Below are 27,031 nucleotides of genomic sequence, written 5' to 3'. Positions count from 1 at the left end.
TAATTTCAAAAGACTGTTACCCTTGGATTTTGCACCCTGGAAATTTTATTCCAGCTGCATCTAGGTGACCGTTTACATTGTAACATCTCTTTTTCAGCCCATTTGGAGTGACTGGAGAAGCTGCTGAGCATCTATCTTCATCAACTGCTATAAATAGCTCTTCGCATTTCATCAGTTTTCACTGTTTCTGTCCATCACTTAAATATGTTTTTCTTAGAAGACATATTGAAGTTTCTTTTACAGTGCTAAGTATAAAGTATTTAATAGGGCAAAGACTAAAAACATGTTGATTGCTCAATTGGATTTTTATTTTTTTAACGTTTTACTTAAGATGCCAAAGAATCTCCTTACATAATCTTTCCCCACTTGTAAAAATAACCTATGTCATTATGAGATAGTTAAAATATTTGCAGTGGAGGTTCCGGAGTTACATTTTCTGCAATTATGCTTCTGGCTGCCACCACCTTCTGTCAGGGCCAATTCACTGGATAATAACAACTTAATACAAACGTTTGTCAAGTTATCAGTCACGACAACATTTTTTTGTGTGACTTGCTGTTTCCAAACAGAAAACAGGGAGGTTTTCTCTGGTGTCCTAGTGTCCATTTTTTTATTGCTCTTGTGGATCAGCGTGTTGTTTGTGGAAACAAGTGACTAATAGCAGTGATGAAACACAGGTCCAGGACCACAGGTGCCATGCATGTTCCACCACTGAGCTTCACCAGCACCCTGTGTCTTCTCTGCCCCGGCCTGAGGAAGCCCAAGAGAGAACTATTGCTCTCATACTCATCTCCTTTTACATCTTTCTCAATCAGTTTACTCTTTGGCTTTAGCTTGACACCGGTTGTATCAACTTGTGTCTAATCAGTTTTTGGGTTGTAATGTTGTTTGTTGTTTTTTTCCTCTTCTGGGCTATACTACCACAGGAAAGTGTTGGCAATAAAATGTGCCTTTGACAAAGAAGTTAGATGTGAAAGCTGTCACACCAAGCAGTAACGGTCCTTTCTTCATTTACTAACTTATGAACTGATGAACTTAAATTATGTAGCAAAGCCAAGAACATCCATTCTATTTTACTCCTTTATTACTGTATCACTAATGAGAAAATTAAGTTGATAAGGGACATTTTTTGAAAGTGCTTAAATGGTTCAGAAACCCTAATCCTAGTGTGATTTGGATTTCAAAATTGTGTAATTTTTAAAATGCTGCTCATTTGTTTGGGTTTTGTTGGGTTTTTTTTTTAAACATTTCATTAGAAAAACACTCCTTTCCATTTGAGTATTATAAGTAAATTAATATCGTAAAGTCACATGGGTCTCTACTTTCTTCATAACTCTCCTTTCTCTGTTCAGAGGGAGGAGAGGGCCAATGATGTGTGCAAAAAGCAGCTAAGTCTTGGGGTATTTTCTAGTGCCAAGAAGGGTGGAGTTATTTTTAGAAGTGTTATGATATTTTTCTTCCCTTGGTTTTAATTAAAAATATCAGTACATAAGTATCTTGAAGAATCTTCCAAGTTGATCCATGTGTGGTTTCGGCTGCCTAAAAATCTTGCTCTCTTCTAATGTACTCAAAGATACTTGCTTTCTTACTAGGGCCATGTGTTAGCTAGTGTTTGCCACAGTTCCTAGTTCAGCGTGGAAGGCTTTAACACAAGAGAAAGCATTTTCAGAAAACCATTAATTAAAATTGTAAGTTACAATTAAAATAGTTTTTCAGTCTTAAATTTCAGTTAGCTGTGGCTTGTGGAGTTCTACAGACTTTTTCTAAGATTGTTTTGGGGTTTTTAATTCAGCTGTAACAAATCTTACATGGCCATTAGTATGTTTCTCTTGTTTTTGTAGAAAAAAGTGCTAGTTTAAAGTTCAGAGACTTAGCTATTCAGATACTAAAGCATCTAAATAAAATTTAGACCCCCCAGATATTTTGGGGCATCAGAAAATGGCTTTGCCATGTGCTTGGGACTCTCTGAAGTCAGGATAAGCCTATGCTTAAGAGCAGCTCCGAAGCTCTGCTTCTGCAGCCCTTTATCATTGTGGTAAAAACTTGTAATATACCTAAAGAGTGGGAGAATCGAGCTCATGGGTTTGCATCAGCGTTAAAAGTAGAACATGATCTTGGACGACTTGAAACTAAGTCCTAATTTTGATGAAATATTCATTAGTCTGTGTAAAACCTTCTACAAACAGTGTTTCCAATATATATTTATAGTGAAACTTGAAACTAAGTCGTGATGTTTTCTTTGAACATTAAATCTAGCTAAGATATATGCACAGAATTGTAATAATTTTTGGTTCTTGGGGGTAGGGTGGTGGGAATCAAACAGCAAAGTGAAAAGCAAAGTTTTCCCCCTGCCCAAGTAGCTGTCTCATTACTAGGAGGAAGCTAAATTTGAAATTAAAAATTTTTAAGACTAAGTTAAATCTGGATTTCTGTAATGCGTAATGTACTGATAAAAAGGCAGATAGCAGCACAGAAATAAGTTCAAACCATTATAAAATCCAGCTTTCTATCTGTGAAATAATCTTGGTAATTGCAACATCTCAGCTACTAGAAATATCACTATTATTAATGTCGTTCATATTAGTTGTGATTTCTAAAAATTCTGAGAGACATTTAGCAGTCTGGGAAGTACCAAAATCCTTTAGTATGCAGACAAAGAATATTTTAAAAATACTAGGTTATTCCAGTCTCCCTGGAAAACAAAGAAATCTAAACATATCTCAGTTTTTATATTTGCTTTTTATTTCACATTTCAGTTTGAAAATGCATTTTAAGAATACCGCATATTAGCTGTGTAGGAAACAACAGAATACACATGTTATTCACTCATTTAAATGTGTTGAAAGTGTTCGCTGTTGGCTTTGGAGTTTAGTCAAATAGTTCTATTAGATGTAAAACTCAAGAGAATGTGAAGTATATTTTCATTCTGACACAAAAGGACTAATGTATTTACCCTCCTACCCACTTGAATAAAGTGTGTGTCTTTCAGATAGCTGTGGTGATCCCTGGGAAGAAACAAGGAAATAAGACTGACATTCTGACACGTTTCTTCCTTTAAAACTGTGTATAGTGAAGATCGCTTATAGTAACTTTTCTTTATGTTTTAATTCAGATTTATTCTTAAAAATACTGTTTCATTATATTTTAGCATTGATTCAGTCCCTTTAATGAAACGTGGTAGAAATAATGTTATCTCCACTAAATGCTTAATATTTTTCCATTGCTTGAATAATTGCAGCATAACGTCTTATATTTCTCCAATTGTCTCCTACAGCTGACATAAATGTGGACATATCAAAACCTTTGAAAGCAAATCTCAGCTTTGTCAGACTTGATCAAATAAACCAGTTTTTGAAGAAAATCATAACCACAAATGATGATGATGGGCCCAGGAAGGAGACCGCTCTGTCAGCCGGCATTATTCCAGAGGAAGATGTCAATTCGATAACCAAACACCTCTGTACAAAGGATTTGCTACCTGCAGCACACACCAGTGCCACGCAAAAGGCTTCAGTGCAAGAAAACTTGTGGCGAGCTCTTTCCTGCTTCCAGAAAATTTCCATTCAAACCGTTCAAATGGTTGTTTCGATGGAAACCATCCCACATCCCAGTAAACCTTGTTTGATAGTCTCTTCGTCAAACCTTAGTGGGAGCCTGAATATTAAAAGTGGACATAAAAGTGCAGGTAAGAGATTTTGAAAGTTGGAAGTACTACTGATTTGTTCAAATGGTCATCTAGTAACTATTTTAAAGCATGGGGCATTGAGGGGAACTCCTCTAGCTAACGTCATAAATCCACACCAGTAAATAGCAAATCCCTGATAGACTCCATTACCTGAGTTTTTCTTTCAGTGAGGCAGCACCCAAGAGTGCTTAATTTTGTAGTTAATAACCTCTAGCTTGTAATTACTAATTTATTGACGGAATACTGGCTGGAGTAGTGGTTACAAGAACCACTAGTCTGGTATTCTGATAATTCAACACACACTTCAAAGAGCAAAATTTTGACAGTTTTCACTCTATAACTACTTTTTCTTGTTAGGACCCTATATTTCTGTTTTTAAAAAATATAAAAATAATTGTTCAGAGCACTGACATATGCTACTATGTAAATATTGGGTCATACCATTATTCTCCTCCAGGCTTATGAAGTTTTATATTTTTACATGCTTCCTCTGCACAGCTGAGAGTCACCCAGGGAAAACGGGTTCTCCAGCCTCATTACTGCAGAGCTGCAAGGAAATTTTACACCCCGAGTACAATTAACAGGATGCCAGAGACTCATTTAAAATGAAGACATTTTGAGTGTCTTTGTAAATTGTTTTATTAGTCTTTTAATAAAATCAGTAAGGTGGTATTTTTACATGATGTGGAGATGAGCCAGATGTAGGTAGTTGACAGAGTAGCTTGCGAGGTAAAGTGGCCTGTAGCTGAGAGGAACAAGTTGTAGGCCAAGGGAGGTGGTGATTTATTTCTTTTTCATCAGAAATATTTCTCCTCAGGCCAGCAAGTTTCAGTGCTTCTTTATTATTTTAAAAGTTAAAAATGAAAAATTTAAGGTTCGTAGGACATGAAAGCCTGTGAAAGTGCTGGAGCCTGAAACTCTTGATATGTCCATAAATAAACAGCAGTATGGGCAGGAACAGTGCCTGCGTTCCCACGCTTTTCCAGTCGGATCGCAACCCTAGTATAGAAAGCACTGCAACTGAGTAAAATGCCTTTCTAATATCCTTTAAATAGTTCTAGTTTTCTTTCTGTGTAATAATCCTTTTTCCTTCCATCACTTCTCCTCTATCATTTATACATTATCTGTCCCATGCTACATTATGGTGTCCACAGCAAACTTCAATATATCAAAGCCGAGCCTGTTCCGTCTCTGTACTATAAAGCAATTTGGCAAACTCAGCAGTGTATATCACTTACGCTGGAGTTTTCATCCTCCCAGAAGGAGGTCATACCTTGCCTTGCACGTTAAGCCTCAGAAACATTCTATTTCTTAATTCTTCTGGCAATCCGAGGAAGCCAATCTTTATTTTTCATGTCACAAGCTCTACATGAATCTTCGGTATGTTTGTAGGCTGGCAAGCATTCTTAAGTAAAGCAATACTGATGCTGAATCTAACGAAGTGGAAATTAGTTATTCTATATGAAGGACTTTCATAACAGACATCAACAGACTGTTTTCACATTTTTTCCAGTTAAAGTTGCCTTATCTTTGCTTTATAAAAAGAAAGTACATCAAATCATAGAATAACATGTGCATGAGGTTTTGCATGCTGTTTCGACGGTGCAATAAATTGTTTTAAGTTTCAAGAAGTGCAAAAGACACACTTTCCACAAAACTGACTGAAACTGTCAAAAATTCTTTTAATAAATTGTTTGGATTTTTATTTAAAATTATTAATTTGAAATTAAAGTGCTGATAGAAACCAAAGTAGAAATTACAACTTCACGAAAGAAGATAAATTACTCCATGTGGGGGAAACAGTATTACAGTCTTGCGTGAAAAATACTTTAGAAGAATACTGCAGTTACTAACCAGATTTGTTTTATTATTGCAAAGACATTATGCAAGCTAACTCAGTTACAAAAAAGAGTACTAGCTGTGTCTTGGGAGCAAGGAGTATTTAAATATGTCAGTTCTTCACTACTTTTCTTTTTACAAAAGGTTTTATAGTTATACCTTTTGAGCTGAACAGGGTTAATGTCAGATTTTTTTTTTAATAGAATGAAACTAATACACAAATACTTCACTGTGTCTTTGATTTTACAGTCAAATAACTATTGTGACCATCTGCAGCAGCTGCATTTTACGAATTATTTGCTGAACCAAGCTAAGCACAATGACAAAAGTAGTCATCTCAGATGTACTGTTAAAACAGGAAGAAAAAGGAGCATTGCTTGCCTTTTGTACAGTATGGCCATCTGCTGTACAGATGTTATTATATAGAATGACTTCAGATACAATAATTGTAGAAAATTTTCATTAAAACCTCAACAATTTGCACTTGTTTACTTGAATCTGCATAACTCCCCAGTGAGACAACACAATACGCTTGGGGTTTCTTTGGTTCTCACTAGCTTTCTCTTTGATCCTTTTTGATGTGCTGACTTTAATAAACATAGTTAAAAACACTGTTCAAAAACATCATGGAAAAAACTACAAAGGAACAATTATAGCAGTAGAAACTACTCTAATCCCTTACTTACACAAGCTATTTTTAGTGAAATACGGTTTTTTACACATTTTATGTGGCAGTGTTTTATAAACTGTAAACGACCCCTTTTCCAGATGAGTTTTAATGTCGGAGATGAAGTTGGTTTGTAAGGAATCCTATTTGCTAGGAATTATTTAGCAAAAAAAACCTCACAAAAATGTATTGTCGGCATTTTTCCTCCCTTACAGGGGGAAAACAAAAGTGCGTGACCCTGTGTAATGATTCGATTTTTTTTTTAGCTGAAATTAAGAAAGCAGCTTGCCATATAAGTATTTTTTTTCATTATCAGTTTTCCCTCTAGACTTTCCTGGTTTAATCATGGAAGCTAAAGGCCTTCTGTTTTAGTTTTTCATATTAATTTCTTATGAAAGTAAAAAGTTGTAGCTTCTAAAAAACAGAGGGGATAATTAGTTGAATTGTTTCACTTCTAATAAAATAAATTGTAAGTGTGGAACACTCACATTGCAGTTGGATCAAATTAAAACACCTCCGTTTCTACATATCCTGCTGCACTGTTGTACAACCTCAAACTTTCAGTCTCTCAAGGGACTGCATTTTTTCATCATTTTTCATATTTTAATACAACAGTTTCTTATAACAACACGGTTACTATTTCTGCTAGAATACTTATGTTCTCCTCTGTACTACGGTAAAATCCTGAGTATTTTGGTTTTAGTAAAGTAATACTGTTGTAGAATGTGACATAGCGTATTGGCAAAAACAAACCAAAACAAAATCACTTTGCCAAAAAAAGATAGTACTAATTTTACTTTAGAAGAGGCTACCAGTACCTGTTTCTGATACCCTTAAGGGCAGGAGTTTAAGTCATACTGATGTTAAATAAAGTCATTATCTGTAGTTATGTTATATTTCGTGGCTTAGAATTACAAGTTAAAACTTGTACCCATTTCACACAAGCAAATAAGAAACATTTAGCTCATTTTTGGCAGCTTATTTGTACTGTTGATGAAAACCGCAAGTTCAAGAACTATTGTTAGACCTGGTTCAGTGATTTTGTCCTCTGAAGTATGTGGCATCTTCTACAAAGTGGCTAGAGCTTTCGGGTGCCCGTCAGATTTGAGATTGCTTGGTATCACACTTGAGGTATGTAGCTCACTCCAGAAGAGTCACATGCCGTTAAGGTTGAAATAATTTTTAGCAATAAATACTAGGCAATAGAATGCAGTTCTAAACATATGGCTTTCAGTTAATTTAGGTTTGGCGTTGAAATTAGCACTACCTACCTGCCAAAAGAGCAGAGAAATGAGAGAAGTTGAGGGCTGTACTCTCCCCAGAGTGAAAGACAGCAAGAAGCCTGTAGCCTTTCGGTGGAGCCTTATTTTGCTCTGGCTGGACACAGGAGGGAAGTCTTGCTGTTCAGTGTCTGAACTGAGAGAGTTACGGACATAAAATATTCCAAAGATCATAGACAGAATTCCCCAGCCCTTCGTCCCGTATGCAGAGATGATTACTTTAGCATATAAGTGAGGGGAAAAAGTAAACACTAGTTGAGCATATGATAATCACAAGTATTTTTACTAAACCTGAAAGAAATTACATACTTAAGATACTTTACTGAAATATTAAAAATTAAATGCACTATTAATTGGTGTAGAGCAAAGACCAAACTTCATTTTGGAGTTAACTGACTCCCTCGAGAAAAGTCTGTTAAGGCGTTGTCATAGCCTTTGGATGCTGCAGATATGCAAGTTAGCCCATGGGGAAATAAAACATTAAATTAGATATGACTACCTAAAATAATATGCAGCAGCAACAAGCCATTTACAACACCCAGAAGACCTTTGTTACTTTTAGAAAGAAATATAAACTCTTTCCAACACTTGAACAATAGGAAATTAATTCTTCGTCAGTAAAAGCCAGAGGACAAAATAAATATTTAAATGGCCACTGAGGATTGAGGTGGAAGTGCGGCTTGTAGACAGCTATACAAATCACTAACAAACCTTAATGAATATTGGGTGTGGGCATCAGGGTCCTGTCAGATTTGACACCATGTCCCAAGTAGCTTAAACCCAACACTCAAGAAAAGGTGGAGACCTCATCAGGTCTCTAACATCTGGGATTTTATTTGTCATTTTGGCATACCCTGCAAGCGCAAAAGAAGGAGTAAAAGGGGATTATCCTGACAATGAAATGAGTTACTGAATCTTGTGATAATGAAAAGCAGAAGAATTCTAATTCCTTTCTATAGTCCCAGAGGTGGAGGTGCGTTTATAGTTCTGCAGGAGTATAATGTAGGAGGGAAGAACAGATGGCCTAGAATCCATGAAACAAGACACCACCTAATCCCAGGACTGAGTACCACTATTAATCCTGGTCAGGTTCCCTACTGGTACTTTGTAACAGGGTTCAGAATTGCTACTGACGAACAAGTTTGGGGGGGGGGGGGGGCGGGTGGAGAAAAGAAGTTAGTTGTAGGTTTTTGATTCAAGCCAGTATGCACTAATTCTGTAGAACTGCATTTACAGTCGAAATAACTTGAATTTAAAAAGTAGACTCCAAATGAAATTCAATTCAGAACAAATACGCTAGTTTTTGTAATCTCTTCAGTTTTTATTCTGAAAGTAATTGCATATTTTTTAAGACTGGAATTTATTTTGTTGGGTGGATCCCAGTGCTGTATGTGGCAGTAGTAGGTGATACAGCGTTTTCATGGTAGTCAATTATATAGAATATTTACATTCGTGAAGAAATACAGAAAACAGTGAAAGCTGAATGTTTTCTTTGTACATTTTGTGTTTTCTGTGCAATTCCTCCAGTTCAGTTTACATTTTGCGGTGTGAGGTACAGAACACAGAGATTAGGCATTATTGCCCGGTCTTAAGGACCAGTTTCTTAAGTCGTTTAAATTGTTGACATATTGGCAACACATTTCTTCTTTTTCTATGGCAAGAACATTTTTTATGGGATGAGATCCGCAGCTTACTTCCCAAACAGAAGGTGCAATTCCACAGGAAGGTTCGGTTACTCTGGCCGCACATTTCCGCACTCTGACTTGCGCTAGCTCTGGCACTTGGGCAGCTGTTCAGTGAGTTATTTCCAGCAAGATCATCTCCTTCAGCTGGCTCACTGGACAGGTACATGTTAATGACCATGTTGGCACAAAAGAGAATTCAGAGAAGTATAGAAATGAGGAAGGATCGAAGGGAGGATTGAAGGGAGGAGAAGATTGGGATGTAGGAGCCTGGACCTGGACTGACCTTAGTCCTGGGGAACCACATCCCAAGAGTGCAGATAAACCTGCTCAGTTTCTATGTCCTAGGTATATCTGCCAAGCCTTGGACTTCCACAAGCATAATTCACTGGGTTATAGAGGTTCAAACAGCTCAGGTGCTGCCAGGCACTATTTTCAGGATGGTTATTTTTACCCTCTAGTTCATGGACTATTTAGTTTATTAAAGCAGTTGAAATCCAGTGAATCAACCATAGAGCAGATGAGCAGGACACCAAAGCTGTAGTTCTAATTCAACCTTGCGGCAATTATAAAGGGCTACATTTTGAGCAGCATCCACTATTTTGTAATGCTTCATTTACTGTGCAGCCATTCAATGTCTGATTTTTCAGTAATGCAAAGTGTCTACAACTTTATAACTACCTGTTGTACGTACCAGCTATCTCCTGAAAATAAACCAAAGTTTTCAACCAACCACCTAAAATTAAGATGCGAAAATACATAGATTTTTTTTTTTAACTGAAGAACCTCTCCATGACCATCTGTAAAGCTGGAGTAAGAATGTTAGTTGTTTTTCTGAGAACTGCTCATATCTAAAAATAAAGTGTTTATGATACAAGAACCAGGTAGTACTCATGGCAGTATAGCACTCAGTTTTGAAAGCTGGACTCACAGATGCAAAAAAAACCCCTGGTTTTGTTGTTTTCCATTATGCATTTTTCTCCACTTAGACAAAGGTAGGGCAATATAGAGCTTTACAAATGTAGTCCCAATTATCGTGTACCTAAGGCAGCCTTGACCAGAAATGAAAATGACTTTAAATCGTAACTTTAATATGCCCTCTCTGATCAGGCATCACAAAATCCAAAATTACCGAATCAACAAGTGAATTGAGATTTTTCAGCTATTTAGTATGTAGTAGTGTAATGAACATGATGTACCTGCCCAGTTATTCTTTAAGGGAGATGAGCTCATTTCAAATAGATAACCATCTTTGACTTCTCTTCTGATTCATCACTGACCTGAACTCCATTTGAACCTTGTTAGACACAAAACAAGCAGGATTCCTGGCCCAAGCTATAAAATATAATTAAGCCCTTTTGAAATGATGTGTAAAAGAACATAGCTTTACCCCCACTATAACCACTACCACCACCACAACCAATAAAGTTAAATCAAGCACTGCCTGTAATGGATTAAAATAATAAATGTTCCTGGATTTTAGTGTTTGAAGTATTTGAAGAAAACAGGCTCCCAGCAGCCAGGACTGCTGAATGCATGGGGACATTTATTAGTGACGAATTCAAGGGTTTGGCCTGTTTAAGATCATTACTTTCTGTTTACCGTGTGTTACACATCTCGTGTTTTTACAGAGCCCGCACGTGTCCCCATGTAATGCTGAAAAACTCTCTTTCACTGAAGAATATTAATTGGTAATAGGTAAATACTGTTCTCGTGGGGAGAATGAACTATCATAAGATTCAGCTCTGCACTAATGAGAAATCCAGCACGGTCAGTGGATTGTTAACTAAATCTCTCCTGAAAAGTTGTCCTTTATGGCTCACCATTTGTGTGCTACTGCTGTTTCTAGACTTGAATAAATTGGCTGACTCTTAAGTTGACTGCAGTATTTCCCCTGTAATTAGCTTTGTTACCCTTTCTTCTCAGAAGCTGCTTCGTAGAGGATACCGGTCAACAGAGCAGTGTAACTGTAGTGTAACTACTCATTACGTGATGTATCTGAAGTTTTCTTAAGAGGAAAAAAATCATGTAGATAATTGTACCCATATATTAGATATAAGAACATATTTACGTATTCAAAGCTGTCAGTATCTTTGGCAACATTTAAGCAGCTACTGAAGTTGCAAATACGAAGAGTGAATGCTCAGAAGCAAATATCACAGATTATCACCTTCGTCATGTCTGACATTAAAGCAGAAGGTACTAAGGAAAACCACTTACTAATTAACCTGCAGCTGCCCAGGCATGGAGGGCCCATGGGAGAGCCTGGACTTTTCCCTCAAAGAGCACCGCCATCCTTTGGCTGGGAGCGCGGTCGGTGCAGACCGCGTCGCTCACGTGCATCCTGCCCAGTCTGAACCAGCCTGGCAGGCTCTGGGGCGCAGTCTCGCTTCTGAGCTGCCCCAAGACGAGAAAACCAATTTTCTTCCTAGAGCTTCGGTTTGTAGCAAAGCTACCAGCTTCCAAGAGGCTTTTCAAAAGATAGCTCGACTATAGTCCAGTGCCATTTGCTGTACTTATTATAATATGTGTTTCCATTTTCTTAAAAATGTTTTCCCATATAGAATTTTGCCAATTTACAATCATGCTCTGTCTTGTATTAGGTGACAGTGCAGTGAACCAAACAGGATCTGTAGCTATATAAGGAAGAGCAAATGCACAGAGCATAATAGAAAGAAAAAAAACTCTTGCTACATTTCTACTTGTTTCATTTGGAGTTGATTCAAATATCAGTATTTTTAAATGGTTTTGAAAGCAGAAAGTCCATAGTTAATGTCAAAGCATTGTCTCTTCCTTTGTCTGTGAACCAGGAAAAATAACAGAACTTATTCTTAACACCTGTTGTGACTAAACACTAAGTGTTTGTTGCTATAAGGCAAGAGTTGTTTTAATGTATTTGCTGCATCTATTAAGATGAGCCAGCTCTTTTTTTTTCTATACACACAAATAGATCTATGCACACAGGGCAATTTAACAAACATGGAGCCTCCTATTATTGGTAAATGCTTATATAACTATATTATAGTTATATGTAAACCTATATATATAATAACTATATAAAAATGTTTATATATAAAACCTATAAACATATATATCCTATATATATAATATATATATAAACCTATATATAATATATTTGTAACTATATTCGGATATTCGGATTGTGTGAAATGTCTTTGTAAGTATTAGCACAAATCAAGTCTCTGCTGGCTGAAAACAGAAAGGGGTTAGAATGTCAAAGCGAATGTCGTCTTTTAGTAAATTTTCTTCACTATTCTCCATCTTTAATTTCTGAGCAATTGATTTTCTTGACATTACCAAGCAAGTACTAACTTTTTTTCAAACCCTCCTACATTTTTTCCAGCCATATAAAAATACCTTGATATTCCTTTTGAGCATGTCATCATAAAGATAATCCTTCCAATGGCTTGCGGAAGCCTAGTGTAAGTTGTATGTTGCTCAGTTAGTGTGGCAGCATATTGCAGTGCTGTTGTGGGTCTGGGTGGAGTCTGACAATGGAGGGCTGGCAGCCTTTGTTAAACACTGTCCAAAGCAAGTGCTTCATATTTATTAGTCTCTTGGAGGAGTATTTTAAAGTCACAAAACTATTTGTCCCTAGAAGTAAATTATTGCATGTACTGAAAAGTGTGTTGGTGTTCATGAGCAATAATCCAAACAGAACAAGTTAACTTCTACATATCACAACAATCGCTTATGAAGATATATTACTTGTGTGGTGCCGTTTCAAGTTCACTTCAAATGGAGACTTTGGTTTAATCTGTTTAAACTGAAGTTAGAATTCTACAACAGAAGTTCGTGAGAGATGCTTGAAAGGACTGACTGAAAATAGTGTGTGGGAGGGGAAAAAAACAGAGATTTATTTTGCATCTTTGCCTTTCTGAGGTGATTGCTTTAGTTGTAGGAAAGCAACTTCACTGACCATATACTTTGAATGTTAGTATGGCATTTAGCGATCTTAAAATAAGCTCCCTTCTAGTGTATACTGGTATTTTTTCACTCCCTTCCTTTAGGATGTGAGATTATTTCTTTTCTGATGTCATCCTTTTAGGATTTCCATAGTAATAGTACCCCAATGAAGCTTCCCTCAGGCTCTTTATTTACTATTGCTTTATAGAGTTGGTGCATACTTGTTGTTCTTCATTTGTTTTCTTTAAGTTTCCTCAAGACATCAGTTTGTGCAAGTTTGTCTGAATGCTCTCTGCATTCTTTTTTTATTAAGAGCGCAGTGGTTTTTATACTAAGAGTCACTTCATCCCCAAAGGGGCATGCAGATAAAACTGCTAGGAAGGACAAGGCTGTGATTCTTGCCTACACAAGAGCAATCTGCGTCACAGCAAGAAAAACAAAAAGCTCTCATTGAGTCCCTGACTTTTCCTCGTATTTGTAGGACACGATTCATGGATGTGTCTTGTAATATTTCATTTATTTAAAATTTACCAACACTTCCTTATTCTTAACTGTGTCTTCATTTCTCATTGTTTACATAGCATTTGAGAAAGGCACAGCTGACTTTGAACTAGCAGTATTATGTACTGAATGCTAAGTTCTGTTTCTAAGCTGTTGGATATTGTGTTTTCTTTGTACTTTGTGGAGCTGAGATGACAACAGAAAAAGACTGCAAACCATAATCCTTCCAAGTGTAATCCCAGTGAAAGAAAACATAAATAAAACCACTTGTATTCTGGCATTTCTTTTTCCCTTTTGTTATTTCTGCAACTTGGCACATATTCCAGTAAAGCTATAGAACATTTCTGTATATTGCTGTATTGTGCAATAGTTACCAAGAATTTCTCCTCTTTAAAATCAGAGTTCCGTATAGAGTATATAAAAAATTGAATTTCCAAATATTGTAGTGCCTCTTAAAATAACTAGACTGGGCATAGCAGGTTGAGGGTGAGCCCTTCCCATAAAAATACCTCTTTTTCTTGGTTTAAGACTGTATGTGAAGCTGCTTCATTCCACTGTTTACAGAATCAAGTCTGAACCAATACCAAAAGGAGAGGCATCAGGGTGTGCTGATGTTAGTTTTCTTCATTATCACTGAAGGTCAGGGTCAAAAAATCACTGAACAGTTTCTGTCGTATAAACCTATTACACATGAGACCAGACCCAGGGGTTCAGAAGCCAGCATATATAACCCAGACCTAAAACCCCTTTCCCTATCGGTGACAACAGTCCTGTTGATTGGCATGGGACAAAGGTTCACTCAAGCCCTTGATCATTCTTAACTAAACTCCAGACTTCTCAAGGGAGAGATTCTTGTTTGTGGTACCTACGCAGGTTGAATACAATTCAATGCCATTATTGACTGTTGGACCCCCTTCCTAGTGGATGCTGGATTAAAAAAAAGATCCAATATCTTTCCTTCCATTGTATAAAATATTTCTCGATATTCTGAAATCAGAACTCCCAGGATTCAGACTTCTTTCTGGACTCTAAAAGAGATTCATAGGAGAAGTTTTACTGCATGTATTCAAAATAGTAAGTTGTGTTTTTGTGGGATTTTTCTACCGGCAAAGGTATGAAAATATAAAAAGGAACTGTACGTTGAAACATCTGTATGTAAGCCTTAAGTGTTTTTTAATCTTTTGCCTTTGGTAAATATCCAGTTTCATTAGGAAAATAAGTCATGGGCATTATGAAGTATGGTGACATTCAGCGTTCAGAGTCCAAGTCAAGTCAAGTCGAGTCGAGTCCAAGTACGAGTACCAGAAGAGAAAAAAGTTAATCCAACCTCACATGTAGTGCTTTTCATGTAAATATACAAAAGAAATATTGAGATATTAAGTACGATCTGTTTTATTAAACAGTGATATGCAGTAAGTTAAATTCACAAGAGATGTGATATTTCTAGATAGTGTTTATTTCCTAAAAATGTTTGTGTCTTTAATGAGAATACATAAGTTCTGTCATAAATCTAACCTGCCATTATCATTTTTATGTGTTATAAAGCTCTATAAAGTGCAAATGCTTATGATGTGAAAAGTTTAGATTAAACTGTTTTTTAAGTAAACACATGTTATATATTTTGAGTTACAATAATTGTTTTGAATTATTTGAATTCAAACATTACCTTTATTCTTCTGCTAAGCACTCCAAAGCCTAACAAGGCAATATTTTATAACAACTAACCTGACTAAAAGCAGAGAGAATCATTCAAAATAGCTATTTCCTATCAGTTCAAAATATAATGAAGTGAAGCAGCTGTTCTTGTTCTTAATATATGCTTTTGAAAAAAATTTCATAGTTTAATGAAAAATGTCTCTTCTCATAAGCCTTAAAATACTCACACATGTAAAAAGTCATAATGTTTTGGCAAATAGTTCTTTGCAAGGAATGTGCATGAGACATACCTGCTCCATAACTGCAACACTATATAAAGTGTGCTCAACAGTGTCGGAAGAGCAAGCTTAAAAAAAAAAAAAAATCACAAGTCTTGTGGCCTAACTGTTGTGCTCTTGCTTGGGGAGGAGAGCGATTGTCCACACAAGTATTTCCATGAAAGTCAGTGGGACTACTTGTGTCAGTAATTGCTTGCGGGCAGAGATTCACAGGCTCATGGTAAAGTGAATTCCGGAAATAAGCCCATAAATGTTGGGAGAATAACTACCAGTGGGATTAATTGTCTCTCTCTCTTTTTAGGAATCCATGGATCATCTTTTGTCCTTGACATAAAAGATTTCCTACTAAAAACAAGTCTCAGAGAAAGAGCCAGATCTCTGATGGGCCCTTTTTGCTGCTCTGTTAATGTGGAAGCCAAGTGGTGTAAACACAGTGGTGATCCTGGCCCAGAGCAATCTATTCCAAAAATATACATCGATTTGAGAGGAGGACTGCTGCAGGTCTGTATAAGATGCTTATGGTTCTGCTGTTGAGCTGGACTGGCTTGGGATGATTGAGATTTCATGAATAAATTGCATGAAAGCCTGTAAAGCTTTGCAGCCTACAACAGTTCATTGGATTGGGGTTTTTTGCTTGCTTGTTTTGGGTGATTTTTATTTCACTTTTTACAATAGGTATCTATTTTTTCATGTGAAACTGTTGATTGAAAAATTGTGTACAGCGTTTTGTTTTGTTTTTTTTAAAATACTGTTTAAGCCATATATTGTAGCTGTATGTGTGTGTTCCCTTAAAACTACTGGATCATATTGCTAACATTTAATATCTAGGACCCTGTTCTGATGTGTGTGTGTTTGTCCATGAGCTATGTGTCTGTAATGCCTAGGGATAGCTTTAAGAAATACGTATCCTTTCTTTTTAAACTTACACCAGTTTCTCAGGGGAGTAATTATAAACATTGTTTGTAGCAATTAATACTCAGTTTTCCATGCTATCGTCTCCTTTTTGGAAGTGCCCACAACTTGAAACCAGTCCAAGAAGCATGGGAGTTCTTGAAATGAAAAATAGATTCTGTGGGGCTTAAACAAGTGGGCTTTAAGATATGTCTTGTTTTAATTATTTTTATTGTAGTATCTATACACACCAAATGTTTTAAAATAAATATATAAATCAAGTACATAAAACACAAAAAGGAAATTTTGACATTTAGTTCTGTCACTAGGTCTTTTCCCAGAATTGGCATTAGAAGTTCTTAAACCCTCAGCACTGGGAACAGTGATAATTGAATTATATACATTTTTAAAAATTATATCTTAATGAATAGATAAAGTCCATTTGTGTATCTGCTTTTTTAGTTATTCACAGGTACTTGGCTGACTAACTCTACATGTTTTTAATGATAAAAAGTTTATTCTATTTTTTCCAAAATTGTGGGGTTTTGACAGAAAAATATCTATAAATCTGAGAAAGCCATTTATTATTGGAGTATATACTGGGATAATTAGCTTTTACAGAAAACAGTTAAGTATTTGGTCTGGCAGAATAGATTTGAGAATGCTGACAAAAACATTAGCAATTCTGTTTCAAATTAATTTATTTATGCCTAATGATTTTACCAGCTCTAAACATGACCTCATCTTCTAACACTGTTAATTTGTATTACAGCAGAGCCTAGAAAGCTTACGTGAAATTGGTCCTCATCTGTTAATATTGTAGTAGGAATTCTGTGCTCTGGAGTTCTGGCTGCCTAAAAATGAAATTAATAAACGGGGTTGTGGGGGGGAAGCGTTCCTCCCTCCTCCATTAGTGGGAGACTGAGGCCTCTGGGATCAGCTTCGGTGACACAGAGCTCCTCCAAGGTGGTGCTAGACCAAGTGTGGGACGCTGAGCCCAGAGGCACTCTAGAAACTGCAGTAGAGAAGATGCACTGAATTAGGGAGATGACCTGGGTAGCCCAGGGCTATTTAGCTCAGGGCTGGCTATTTAGCTGAGGGGTCTTGGCTTATTCCATGTAGATGCAGGGGAAGGAAAATCTTCCTTCTTGACATTTATACTACACTCCCTTTAGGCATCTTCTGATTTTTTTTTTCTTCATATTTGAAAATTGGTATTCCCCAGTGTAAAAATTTGCACTACTCTTTATGTGCACAACTGACTTGTTTACTTTACTCCTACCCTTACCATGGACCTAATAAATTACTGTCTGGTGGGTTTGCTTTCATCCCACACTGGTTCCCAGTCATATTTCTTTATTAATTACTAGTTGCTTCCTTGTCTTCCCTATTGCTTCTGAGCCCACTTCTGCACATGAAGACTAAAGGACTTGTACTTGTTAATGTGATTCTCTCAAACAGGAATTTGATTTGAGAAAAGCAGCGCTGCTCATCAAAACTGGGAGAGAAGAGTGTCTACTTGCTTTTTATTTTGCTATGAAGTGTATGAATCTTCTGGACTTTGCCAGTTTTTCTTAGCTGTTTTTCTAAATTTCTGATTTAAACTTCAAAAAACTTTAAACTTCTAAACCTCACTCTAAGAACTTGCAGCACATTCAATTTATATGCTGTATATAATCGATATTTGTGCTTAAGATGGAGTCTTTCTAGTCATTTTCTTTGCGGTGTCGTTTACTCAGTATTTAATGCATTCCAGAATTCCACTTTTGGAGCAACATGGTCTTTGAATAGTTTAAACTTGCATTTTTAAGGTTTTTTTGTTGCATCTTAAACTGCAAAACCTGTGACTAGTCCTGGCACTATGTACTGCACTCAGCTGTAAGTTCTTGCATATCACTTTTGAGTTCTGTACTCTTCCAGGCAGCATCAGTATCAATTGTAAGTGGTAAGAATTAATGCTTTCCTTCAAATGATGAAAAGAACAAATTTGCCAAATGGTTTTGTAGAGATTTCTTATTGTTCCTGTTCTTTATTTTCACATTAAGACACTTGCAAGCAATTAAGGTAGAAGTAGAGCAGGCTGAAAGCCGTATAGAGTTCCTATTGTTTTGGGGAATTTTTTCCTTCAAAAATGGCTAAATATTTGTATGTAATTGTTTTGTCTATTATCTTTTTTTTTTTTTTTTTAAGGTTTTCTGGGGTCAAGAGCATTTGAACTGTTTAGTTCTTCTCCAGGAGCTTCTGTGGCAGTACCTCACTAAAAAGGGTACTGTAGAGACACTGATACCTGAACGTACGCACCCCACTCGTTCCTCTGCGGAAAGGAATCAGGCCTCAAAAACTGAGCATACCTCAGATGATCTGAGAACAGGCCTGTTCCAGTACATACAAGATGCAGGTAAGAAGAATACTATTGCTCTCTTTTTTTAATTATAAAGTAAATACAGTAGTAACATATTAAAGATTGCTTGCCCCTTACAATGAATACTTTACTTTTTTTGGAAAAGCATTTGAAAAGACATCTGCTAGAATGAAAAAAAAAAGTTTTTTGATTTCTTTCCATTAAGCTGTAATCTTTTAAAAGTCAGGGAAATTGCTTTTTTATTTTCTCTCCTTTTGATCCTGAGGGGTTTATTTTTAACTACTTTGGTCTCATAAACGAGCATGTTTCTTTCTGGAAATTCTATAACAGATTATAGTTTTCTTTCACTTGACAGAAGCACAAAAACTGCCCAGTGCCTATGAAGTTGTGTTTTACAATGAAACCGAGGATAGTCCAGGAATGATGTTGTGGAGATATCCAGAACCCAGAGTGCTCACTCTTGTAAGAATTAATCCTGTTCCTTTTAATACCACTGAGGACCCAGATATTAGCACTGCTGACCTTGGAGATGTTCTTCAGGTGGGTTCTTTCAGAGTTTTCTACTTTCATTAACAGAAGAAAATGTTACTACTGTGAAGTGAATGTTTTCAAACCTAAGTTTATTAAAATGAGCACAGAACAAATGTCAGAAGCTCTATAAAATCAATGGGAGGCAAATTCTACAGCTCGAGTACATCTTCAGTTTTAAAACTATTTGTGCAAACGTTTTAACCAGTTACCTGTAAAGTGGAACAAGCTATAGCCAAATTTATCAGTTCTGGTTTGCAACCATGCAGAGGTTTTATTCTGTCTTCCTACGATTTCATCCATCAGTCTTTGCTTAAAAGACTTCATTTGATTTGAAACTGTGTGAGGAAAGACCTGGTCTGAAGTTGCCAAGATTCAGTGGAATCATTGAACTAAAATCTCCAATCCAGCTATCCTCTCCTGGTCTGTGATGGCTGATGGCTGTGCTGCTTCTAGGAAGACCCACAGGGTAAAGAGAAAGGATCTATTTTCTCTCATTTTGCTTTGAGAGGGTTGAAGTGAGCAGTGCAGTTTGACTGTGTGAGGTCATGGAACTGCCCTTCAAAGGAGGGCTGAGTGCTGCAGCTGTGCACTCTGTGCCCCAAAAATAGACCATAACTCACAATTACACTGATCCTTAGCTCTGATAATTTTTGCTTTGTAAAATACACAATCAGGTAGTTACATTCTCTCCTGCTAGTGTAATTCATCTTTATAAATTCACTTACTCCTTGCATACCTATTTTGATTTTTGCTCGATTTTAATTTTGTTAATATCAATTTCTTTTTGTATTACAAATTGGATCTTTTTTTTTTTTTTTTTTAAATCTGCCTGTTAATCAGAATAGCTTTGTCAGTCAAGGGAAATAAATATCTCCCGATTCTTCCTATTTGTTCAGAAATGTTGACTTCTATTTCATTATTGCTATAACTTTAACAATTGCTTTTAAAATTGAATTACGCACCAATATGCTTTGAGTTACGGATAAGTAGGATAATCTTCCTCAGATAAATGGTATAATGTTATTACCGTGCACATACTGTTAGTGAGATCATGTAAGTGTCCTGCCAATTTCTTTGCCCTCTAGACAGCCAAATGTCAGCTCCTTTCAGTTATATGAAAATTAAAATTAAATGGAAAAAAATCAGCTCCACTTGGCATGAGGTTTGAATCAAAGATCAAAATTGTGTTATTGTATGCTGTCTTGATGACCCTATTAGGTTGCTATGAAAGCCAGTAATTTGCCTTCTTTCAGAATGGTATTTTCAGAGCACAGCACACCAAGTTTTTGGTATAATTACATTAAGCTCCCATTATAGATAACAGACATCATGAACATACTGTATGTGCTTGTGTAATGATATGACCCTGTACAGGGGGAATATCGGTTCTTCTTCAAGTGGGCATACACAGCTGGACTTCTAGTAGCATAGACGTTCTTCTGCTTTGTGCTTCCATTCTACGATCTAGAGAAAAGAAGGTAGTTGCAATCCTCTTTCATTTCCCCTGCAATTGCCTCAGACAGTAAGATAGAAACAAGGAAGCACTCAGTTACCAGTTCTCAGGTTCTGTCAACTTCTACTGGTCTTCAGGTAATTCTTCAGATTTGCATTTAATCATATACATTGACCGCAGAGAACTGTTTCCATCAGTCTCGTTTTAAGTTTGTGGTCAAGTGTGCCTGTATGGCTTCCTTCCATGATGCTTTTTACTGTGGCACACTCTTTTCTTAAGGTCTTCCAATTTTATGATTAATTAATTCTTAGTAAGTCTTATATTACTACCCTGGCCTTTCAATTACAAGGGAAGAGGTGAAAGATATCAGCCAAATTAGAGGACATCTGTTCAAAAACCGTGCTCTTGGGCACATGGAATGCAGAAATGTCTACAAGAGGATCTACATTTTGCTAGTGGGCCATTAATTATAGCAGTAACTGTTGCCTGGTACACTAAGTGGTGATTTATCATATTTTCCAGAAATGGCCATGCACCTACATAGAACAGCTCTGCAAAATGTAGATAAACAGCCATTTTAAACATGGACAATATGTATTTTTTTATTAGACTAACATAGATATGTGGATTAGACTAACATAGATATGTGGGTGGAATAAGTAATACAGAGTCAATTTTCATATTCTTTAGGTAAACTACATTTACCAAATACCCATTTCAACTTTAGGTTCTGATTTAAATTAATCAGGAGATCTTTCATCAGCTCCACTTCTTTTGCCTGTATAGATATATGTCTGTTTCTTAATATACTGCGTATTTAGTGCATATGGAAAATTCACAAAATATAAAAAGACAATACTTTTATTCACTTCTTGACACAAAACATTAGAGAAACATCTGCAAGCCAAAGCCTTCAGCATTTTTTAAAAAAGTGTCTAAATTTAAAGACAATAATGATTCCAAAGTATATTAAAAATATATTTTAAAAACTTTCACAGGATTGTGTATATGTTCAAATGCTATGAGGACCCATAATGTCACCAGCTGTGTAACCAGTCTCCCTTAATCCCTTACTTCACATAAATCCAGGCAAAGGTGCACTTCTGTAGTTTGTCTGGAATTTAAAGTTTGCCAGTTGCATGTTCTTTCTTTCTGATTAAGTTGCTGTGACATTTCACCTAGCTTTCTATCTTTGTTAAACTTCTTTCATGGGTAGATTTTAGAAGCCTCTCTGTTTTTATAGCTAGTCTTCAAATTCCTGGAACTTGCAAAAGCATCACCATAAAGAGAATTTTTCTAGATACTGCTGTTGTGTATCATCTGCTGCGGCCAAAGGATAAGTGAACAGCTTTCAGATTATAAGACGTGATATGAATTGCATTGTTTCTGTAAAACCTTACCTTGCTGCTATTTCTAGACTGTCCCAAGAGCTTATTTTCTTGTGCTTTTACTTGTGTTGTTGCAAAAGGTAAGCAGTTTTGCTAGTCAGGTTTCTAATACTTTTTTACAATCCCAACATTGTTGCTTATATTTGTGGAAGGAAAAGGAAGAACTGATGTTTCTGTCGCGGTGTGGTATGTTGCATTTTCTTTAGCTATTTGAAATAGAAGTTTCATCTATTTGTCTGAAGGAAGTGAGAGAGAATCCTAGATGCACTTGCAAGAAACTGCTTCAGGATTGTATTTCTTTTGGAAGATATCTGAACTTGTTCTTCTTCCTGTTTACCAGACATTGCATTCCCTTTCTATTTAATTTTTAATCCCTCGTTGTCCCTTTTTCAGGTGCTACAAATGTTCCTTGGCTTTATGTGATTTACCGTTCTTTCAAATAACTGGTATTTGATGAAACACCTTTAGACTTCCCTCGTAGCTCTTCTTAATTTTTTGAAGAGTTCCTCTTCAGTGACATAATGTGTTTCTTATCCTTGGGTACTAAAGCCACTGTCTGGCATCACTTCTAGTCCTTTATGACCTGAAGACCTTTTCTTATGTCTACATCACTGCCACGATCTTTTCTGAATATACCTTCTCAAGACTGTTTTAAGGTTTATATACTAGTATTTGCAAGTTCTTACCCCTGTATGTCCTGTCTTTGTTAGTATTGTATTTGGAACACAAAATCAATGAAGTGAAGCAAAACCCAATTTGCTACTGTGCTTACAAGTGTTTTGGGTGCAACCTTGTATAACTAACTGGAAAAAAAAGGTAATACTGGGTTCTGTATCAAGAAAGAGATGTGCTATGGATGTAGGATATTCCTCAGTCTTTTATACTGAACATCCTTCCAGTTCCTTGATCAAAACTAGTAACTCTTCACTGTTCTATCAGCTTCCATTTCATTTCTGCAAATGGTTGTCTGTTTTTCAAGTTGTGAGATTTTTTGATTGGTGATTAGAAAGCTCTAGATACAGCTAAATATCTTAGTACAGATTAATGTGGGATGAAGGGATATACACACAAGAGCAGTAGTTTCATTTTCTCATAAGATTAAAAAGTAAATAGGCTGTGTCTTGTCCAGGTAATGTGATAAATACTGCTCTAAGCCACCACTAATGTACCCCTTGTATAAAGGGGATCTGCAGAAAAGACCTTCAGGCAGCAATTCAAATGTTGGTAAAGGCATACCCTTTTGATCTTGAATACTGCTAAGCTTATTTTTGAAATACATAGAGAAGAAAAAGCATATTCCACTGATAACTTCACTTAAAACAGCACACATTTCGTAAGAATGAAGTTAATCCCAGTGCTGATTCCATCTAATGTCATGTAAGCCAGGGTAATCCATTACTGCACAAATCAGTAAGGGTAAAGGGTAGAACAGTGTTGATGTGAGAATCATATTCACACCTCAGGAACAGAGGAAAGTCCAAACTCGGCAAAAAATCAGAAAATTAATTCAAAAGATAATAAGCACAATGAAGGAGCAATGTCATTACTTTAAACTATTGAAGATTGATACTGGTGCATCAAAAAGGATGCTCTCTGAGACTTTCTCAGTTACAATGGATGAAACTTCTAAATCATTCAAGTAGATTGCTGGTAAGAGAAAGTCTTCTGGTTGAAGATGGGTGGATGAGCAACTTTAAAAACCTATTGTATTACATACTTACAGAAAATACGTACACAAAACCAGAGGGACAAAGCCTACTGTTCTTGCTCAAAAACAGTTAATGTTACATTTTGGACGTTCTCTTAAGCAGGTAATTTCTATAGTAAAAATTGTGCAGATGTTTATAGATTTGTCTCAGCAAGTATTCACACGTGAAGACTTAAGGTATGTCTCAGTTTCCCAGTTTAATAGTAAACTATGTGCTACAAGGCAACCAGCTCGTTGTCATAGGGCAGCAGGTTGTTTATTTGTTCTATGATGCTCTTGTTTCATAGCAGCTAAAGTTGGAATCTCTTGGTGGTGATGAGTCTCATTCTTGTCAATCTGTCCATAAAATGTCTTCCACTGAGGACTTTGAAGAATTTAATAGCCTTCAAGCAGAATATGTTTTGTAAGATATATAGAAATGTCTCCTGCAGGGGGTATCAAAGTTGTAGAAGATACATGAGCAACTCAGGAGCAAAAGTGTGCTAGACATCTAAACTGCAGAGGAAGGGCTTCATAGTCTCTCTCCTCATCTCCTCACTGGTGAGAACATTGGCTTGAGCTGGTTACAAGGACAGCTGAAAGAGAATTTGTGGCTATTTCCTCCACCCTGATTATTCTGGTTGCTTTGGAAATATGGCTTTAGGAAGAAAGGAGTAAGAGCAATTTCTAATTCCAGACAATAGTTTATGGTTATGCAGATAATGCCTCTGTCCCAGAACATAAAGAATGATTGAAGGAGAATATATTCTACACCATAAAAAGGGACTGTATTTCAGAGCTGTCATGTAATGCTAAATTCAACCATGCTTGTGCAGTTCCTTGGATCTGTCAGGTTGCAGCAGTTGAGAAAGGATAAGCGTTCTTCATTTCTGTGGCATTTGTACAATTGGAAGGAGGGAGTTGCAGGAAAAAAAGTTACGTTAGTGATTCAACAGTGACTTTCAAATTGTACAGATACGATGCGGAGTTAGCTACATTTAGGCATTTAAGTTCAAAGAAAGTGCTGGTGGGTCTTAAAACTGTACTTGCACTGCATGTCTAGTTTCCCAGTGTCTTCCTGTGTCTTCCTGCAGTATTGAGAATCTCAGATTTACATTTGTCTTTGCCTCTGATTAGCCTACGTTGTTCTACTTTTCTGATTTCATCTGCGCCAAGTTTTTATATCATTTATCTTTACCAAGAACAAGGTTGACAGGTTTGCTTTGGCAAGGGAGAGAGCAAAGATTGCGAGGGGCTCACCAAGACAGGAAAGTAATTTGTATGCCATCAAGGAAGTGTTCTGCTTTTCTGTGCAAGCAGGTGAGCAGGACATACAAATTATTTCCTGTAAAGCTGGAGACCTGTTTTAGCTAGTGAACTTTTTACAGAGATGCTCAGTGTTTGCCATTCCATTGTAGAGTTATCTTTCCAATAAGGGATATTGCTGGCACTGCCCCATGTCTCAAACAAAAAGCTATGTATTGTCACAAGAGTGTTTACACGAGTGGCCATGGGTTTAAAAGGTGGAGAAAACCAGATTTGTCTAATCAACATGATCATATAATGTGTAATGCTCACAATTCTGAGCTCTGGGATTTATTTAAGCTGCATCACCAACACAGACTTAAAATTCTTTCTCCTGGATTGTCATCCAGTGAGACATACAAGCTGTTAAAGCTTACAAGACAAAGGGAAGATAAGCTATGGCATTTGTTCATTTCTTCATGTGAAGTTAAAATAAAATATCTACTGAACTATAACCCTGACAGGTTTTTGTATTTGAGGATGTTTCCCTTGTGTACCTGCCAGGATTCCTATTGCATGCAAGTGTAGTCTGCATTATAACAGCTGATGAAAAGATGAATGTGTGCTGAGGTCTCCTTTTTTGGCCTTTCTTCTTTATATAGTGTCCTAATAAACAGAGCACTTATTCCTGATTTAGAAAAGTGGTGATTAAATTAAGAGACCAAAGAGACCAAATCTCAAGGTCTACCAGAGAAAATTAGGGCAGTGAGTATAGTTCTGAGGTTGCAAGGGCTTAACTGAGATTTAATAAGGAAAGACTAGGTAAATAAAACCACTGGTAAAATTCACTAGAGCATTTGCTGAGCTGGTGAAAACTCTTTTAGGAGAACATAAAATATTTCCAACTTCAAAAGGTAAGGGCTCAAAAAATTGTCTTTTGAATTGCCCTACATGCTTATGCGATTTAAATAAAACATTTGCACACTCTGCAGTCTGGAATCTGATTTTTCATACTGTCAGCCAGTAAACAGCCATTTTCTAACACCTTGTGGTTGTTTAAACAGTGGCTTAAGGAAGCATGAGCTTAAGAATGACTGACATTAGACCTACTGTAAGTCATTATTCCAGGAAAGATTTGACATGACAGTCAACAGGAAAAGAATTATGATCAATGTCAAAGACATTCATTTTTCCTTTTAACAGAGGATACCTCATTTTTGGCTGCCTCTGCTTCCTTTTTACTTTTCATTCCCTGTTGGGGCTACAGTGCTCAGCTGGGCATTTGAGAGTCTGGGAAAAGAGTTTTTTGGGAAACCACAAATTTTATTCAAGTTTGATTTATTTCTTACATTCCCAAAGCAACAACTATTTTGGAAATCCAGATGATTTGTGTGTGACAGGTTAGTGATTCAAGTTCATAGTGTTATTAGATAATAAGCTGTAAAGTTCAACTGTGCTTATCGATAAACCTGTCGGTTTGCAAATTTTTGAATCTACTGCCATGCAGTTCAGTACTGTCTTCAAATAATCAGACTTTTTAGATGGATGGTGAAATAATTTGTCTAGCTGTTGTGAATTGCTCAGAAGGCAGATTTGGTGCTTTGGGATTCTGCTTTTTAAAACTTACATTTCTTCAAAAGTCTACTTTTTGATGTTACCGAAAATGACTGCACTAGTCATACCGCTACTGTACGTAGACTCTGTACAGTGTTTTTCTGATTTCTGTCTGTGGAGTTGTGACAAGCTTGAGACGAAACAATACAGTAAAATTATTGAGCGTATCTGATCATAAATGAGAACTGTAACAGATGCCTTTTATTCTAACGTAGGAAATTGCTTTCCATGTTTACATCCATGCATGCGTACGAAGATGGATGCAGGTCATCGTGTAAACAACTGAAGGGTAGGGCTGAAGGCTTGCTTTTAGCCTGAGCCACTTACACTTCAGATGATCTGGAT

At 36.5% G+C, this 27,031-nt stretch overlaps 1 protein-coding gene across 1 annotated transcript in view; it reads left to right on the top strand.

Annotated features, from left to right (window-relative positions):
- VPS13B (vacuolar protein sorting 13 homolog B) overlaps positions 1-27,031 on the top strand; it is a gene marked incomplete at both ends in the record, with an annotated part of 485,525 nt that overhangs the window by 387,149 nt on the left and 71,345 nt on the right. Inside the window, 4 exons of the mRNA XM_081996267.1 lie at positions 3,275-3,685; positions 15,817-16,016; positions 18,597-18,804; positions 19,124-19,308. Of these exons, the coding sequence (XP_081852393.1) occupies positions 3,275-3,685; positions 15,817-16,016; positions 18,597-18,804; positions 19,124-19,308 (1,004 nt within the window). The remainder of the gene's footprint in view (positions 1-3,274; positions 3,686-15,816; positions 16,017-18,596; positions 18,805-19,123; positions 19,309-27,031) is intronic.

The sequence above is a fragment of the Phaethon aethereus genome (assembly GCF_964289735.1).
Source record: "Phaethon aethereus genome assembly, chromosome: 2".
Lineage (NCBI taxonomy): Eukaryota > Metazoa > Chordata > Aves > Phaethontiformes > Phaethontidae > Phaethon > Phaethon aethereus.
This window is presented reverse-complemented; position numbering and strand designations above follow the sequence as displayed.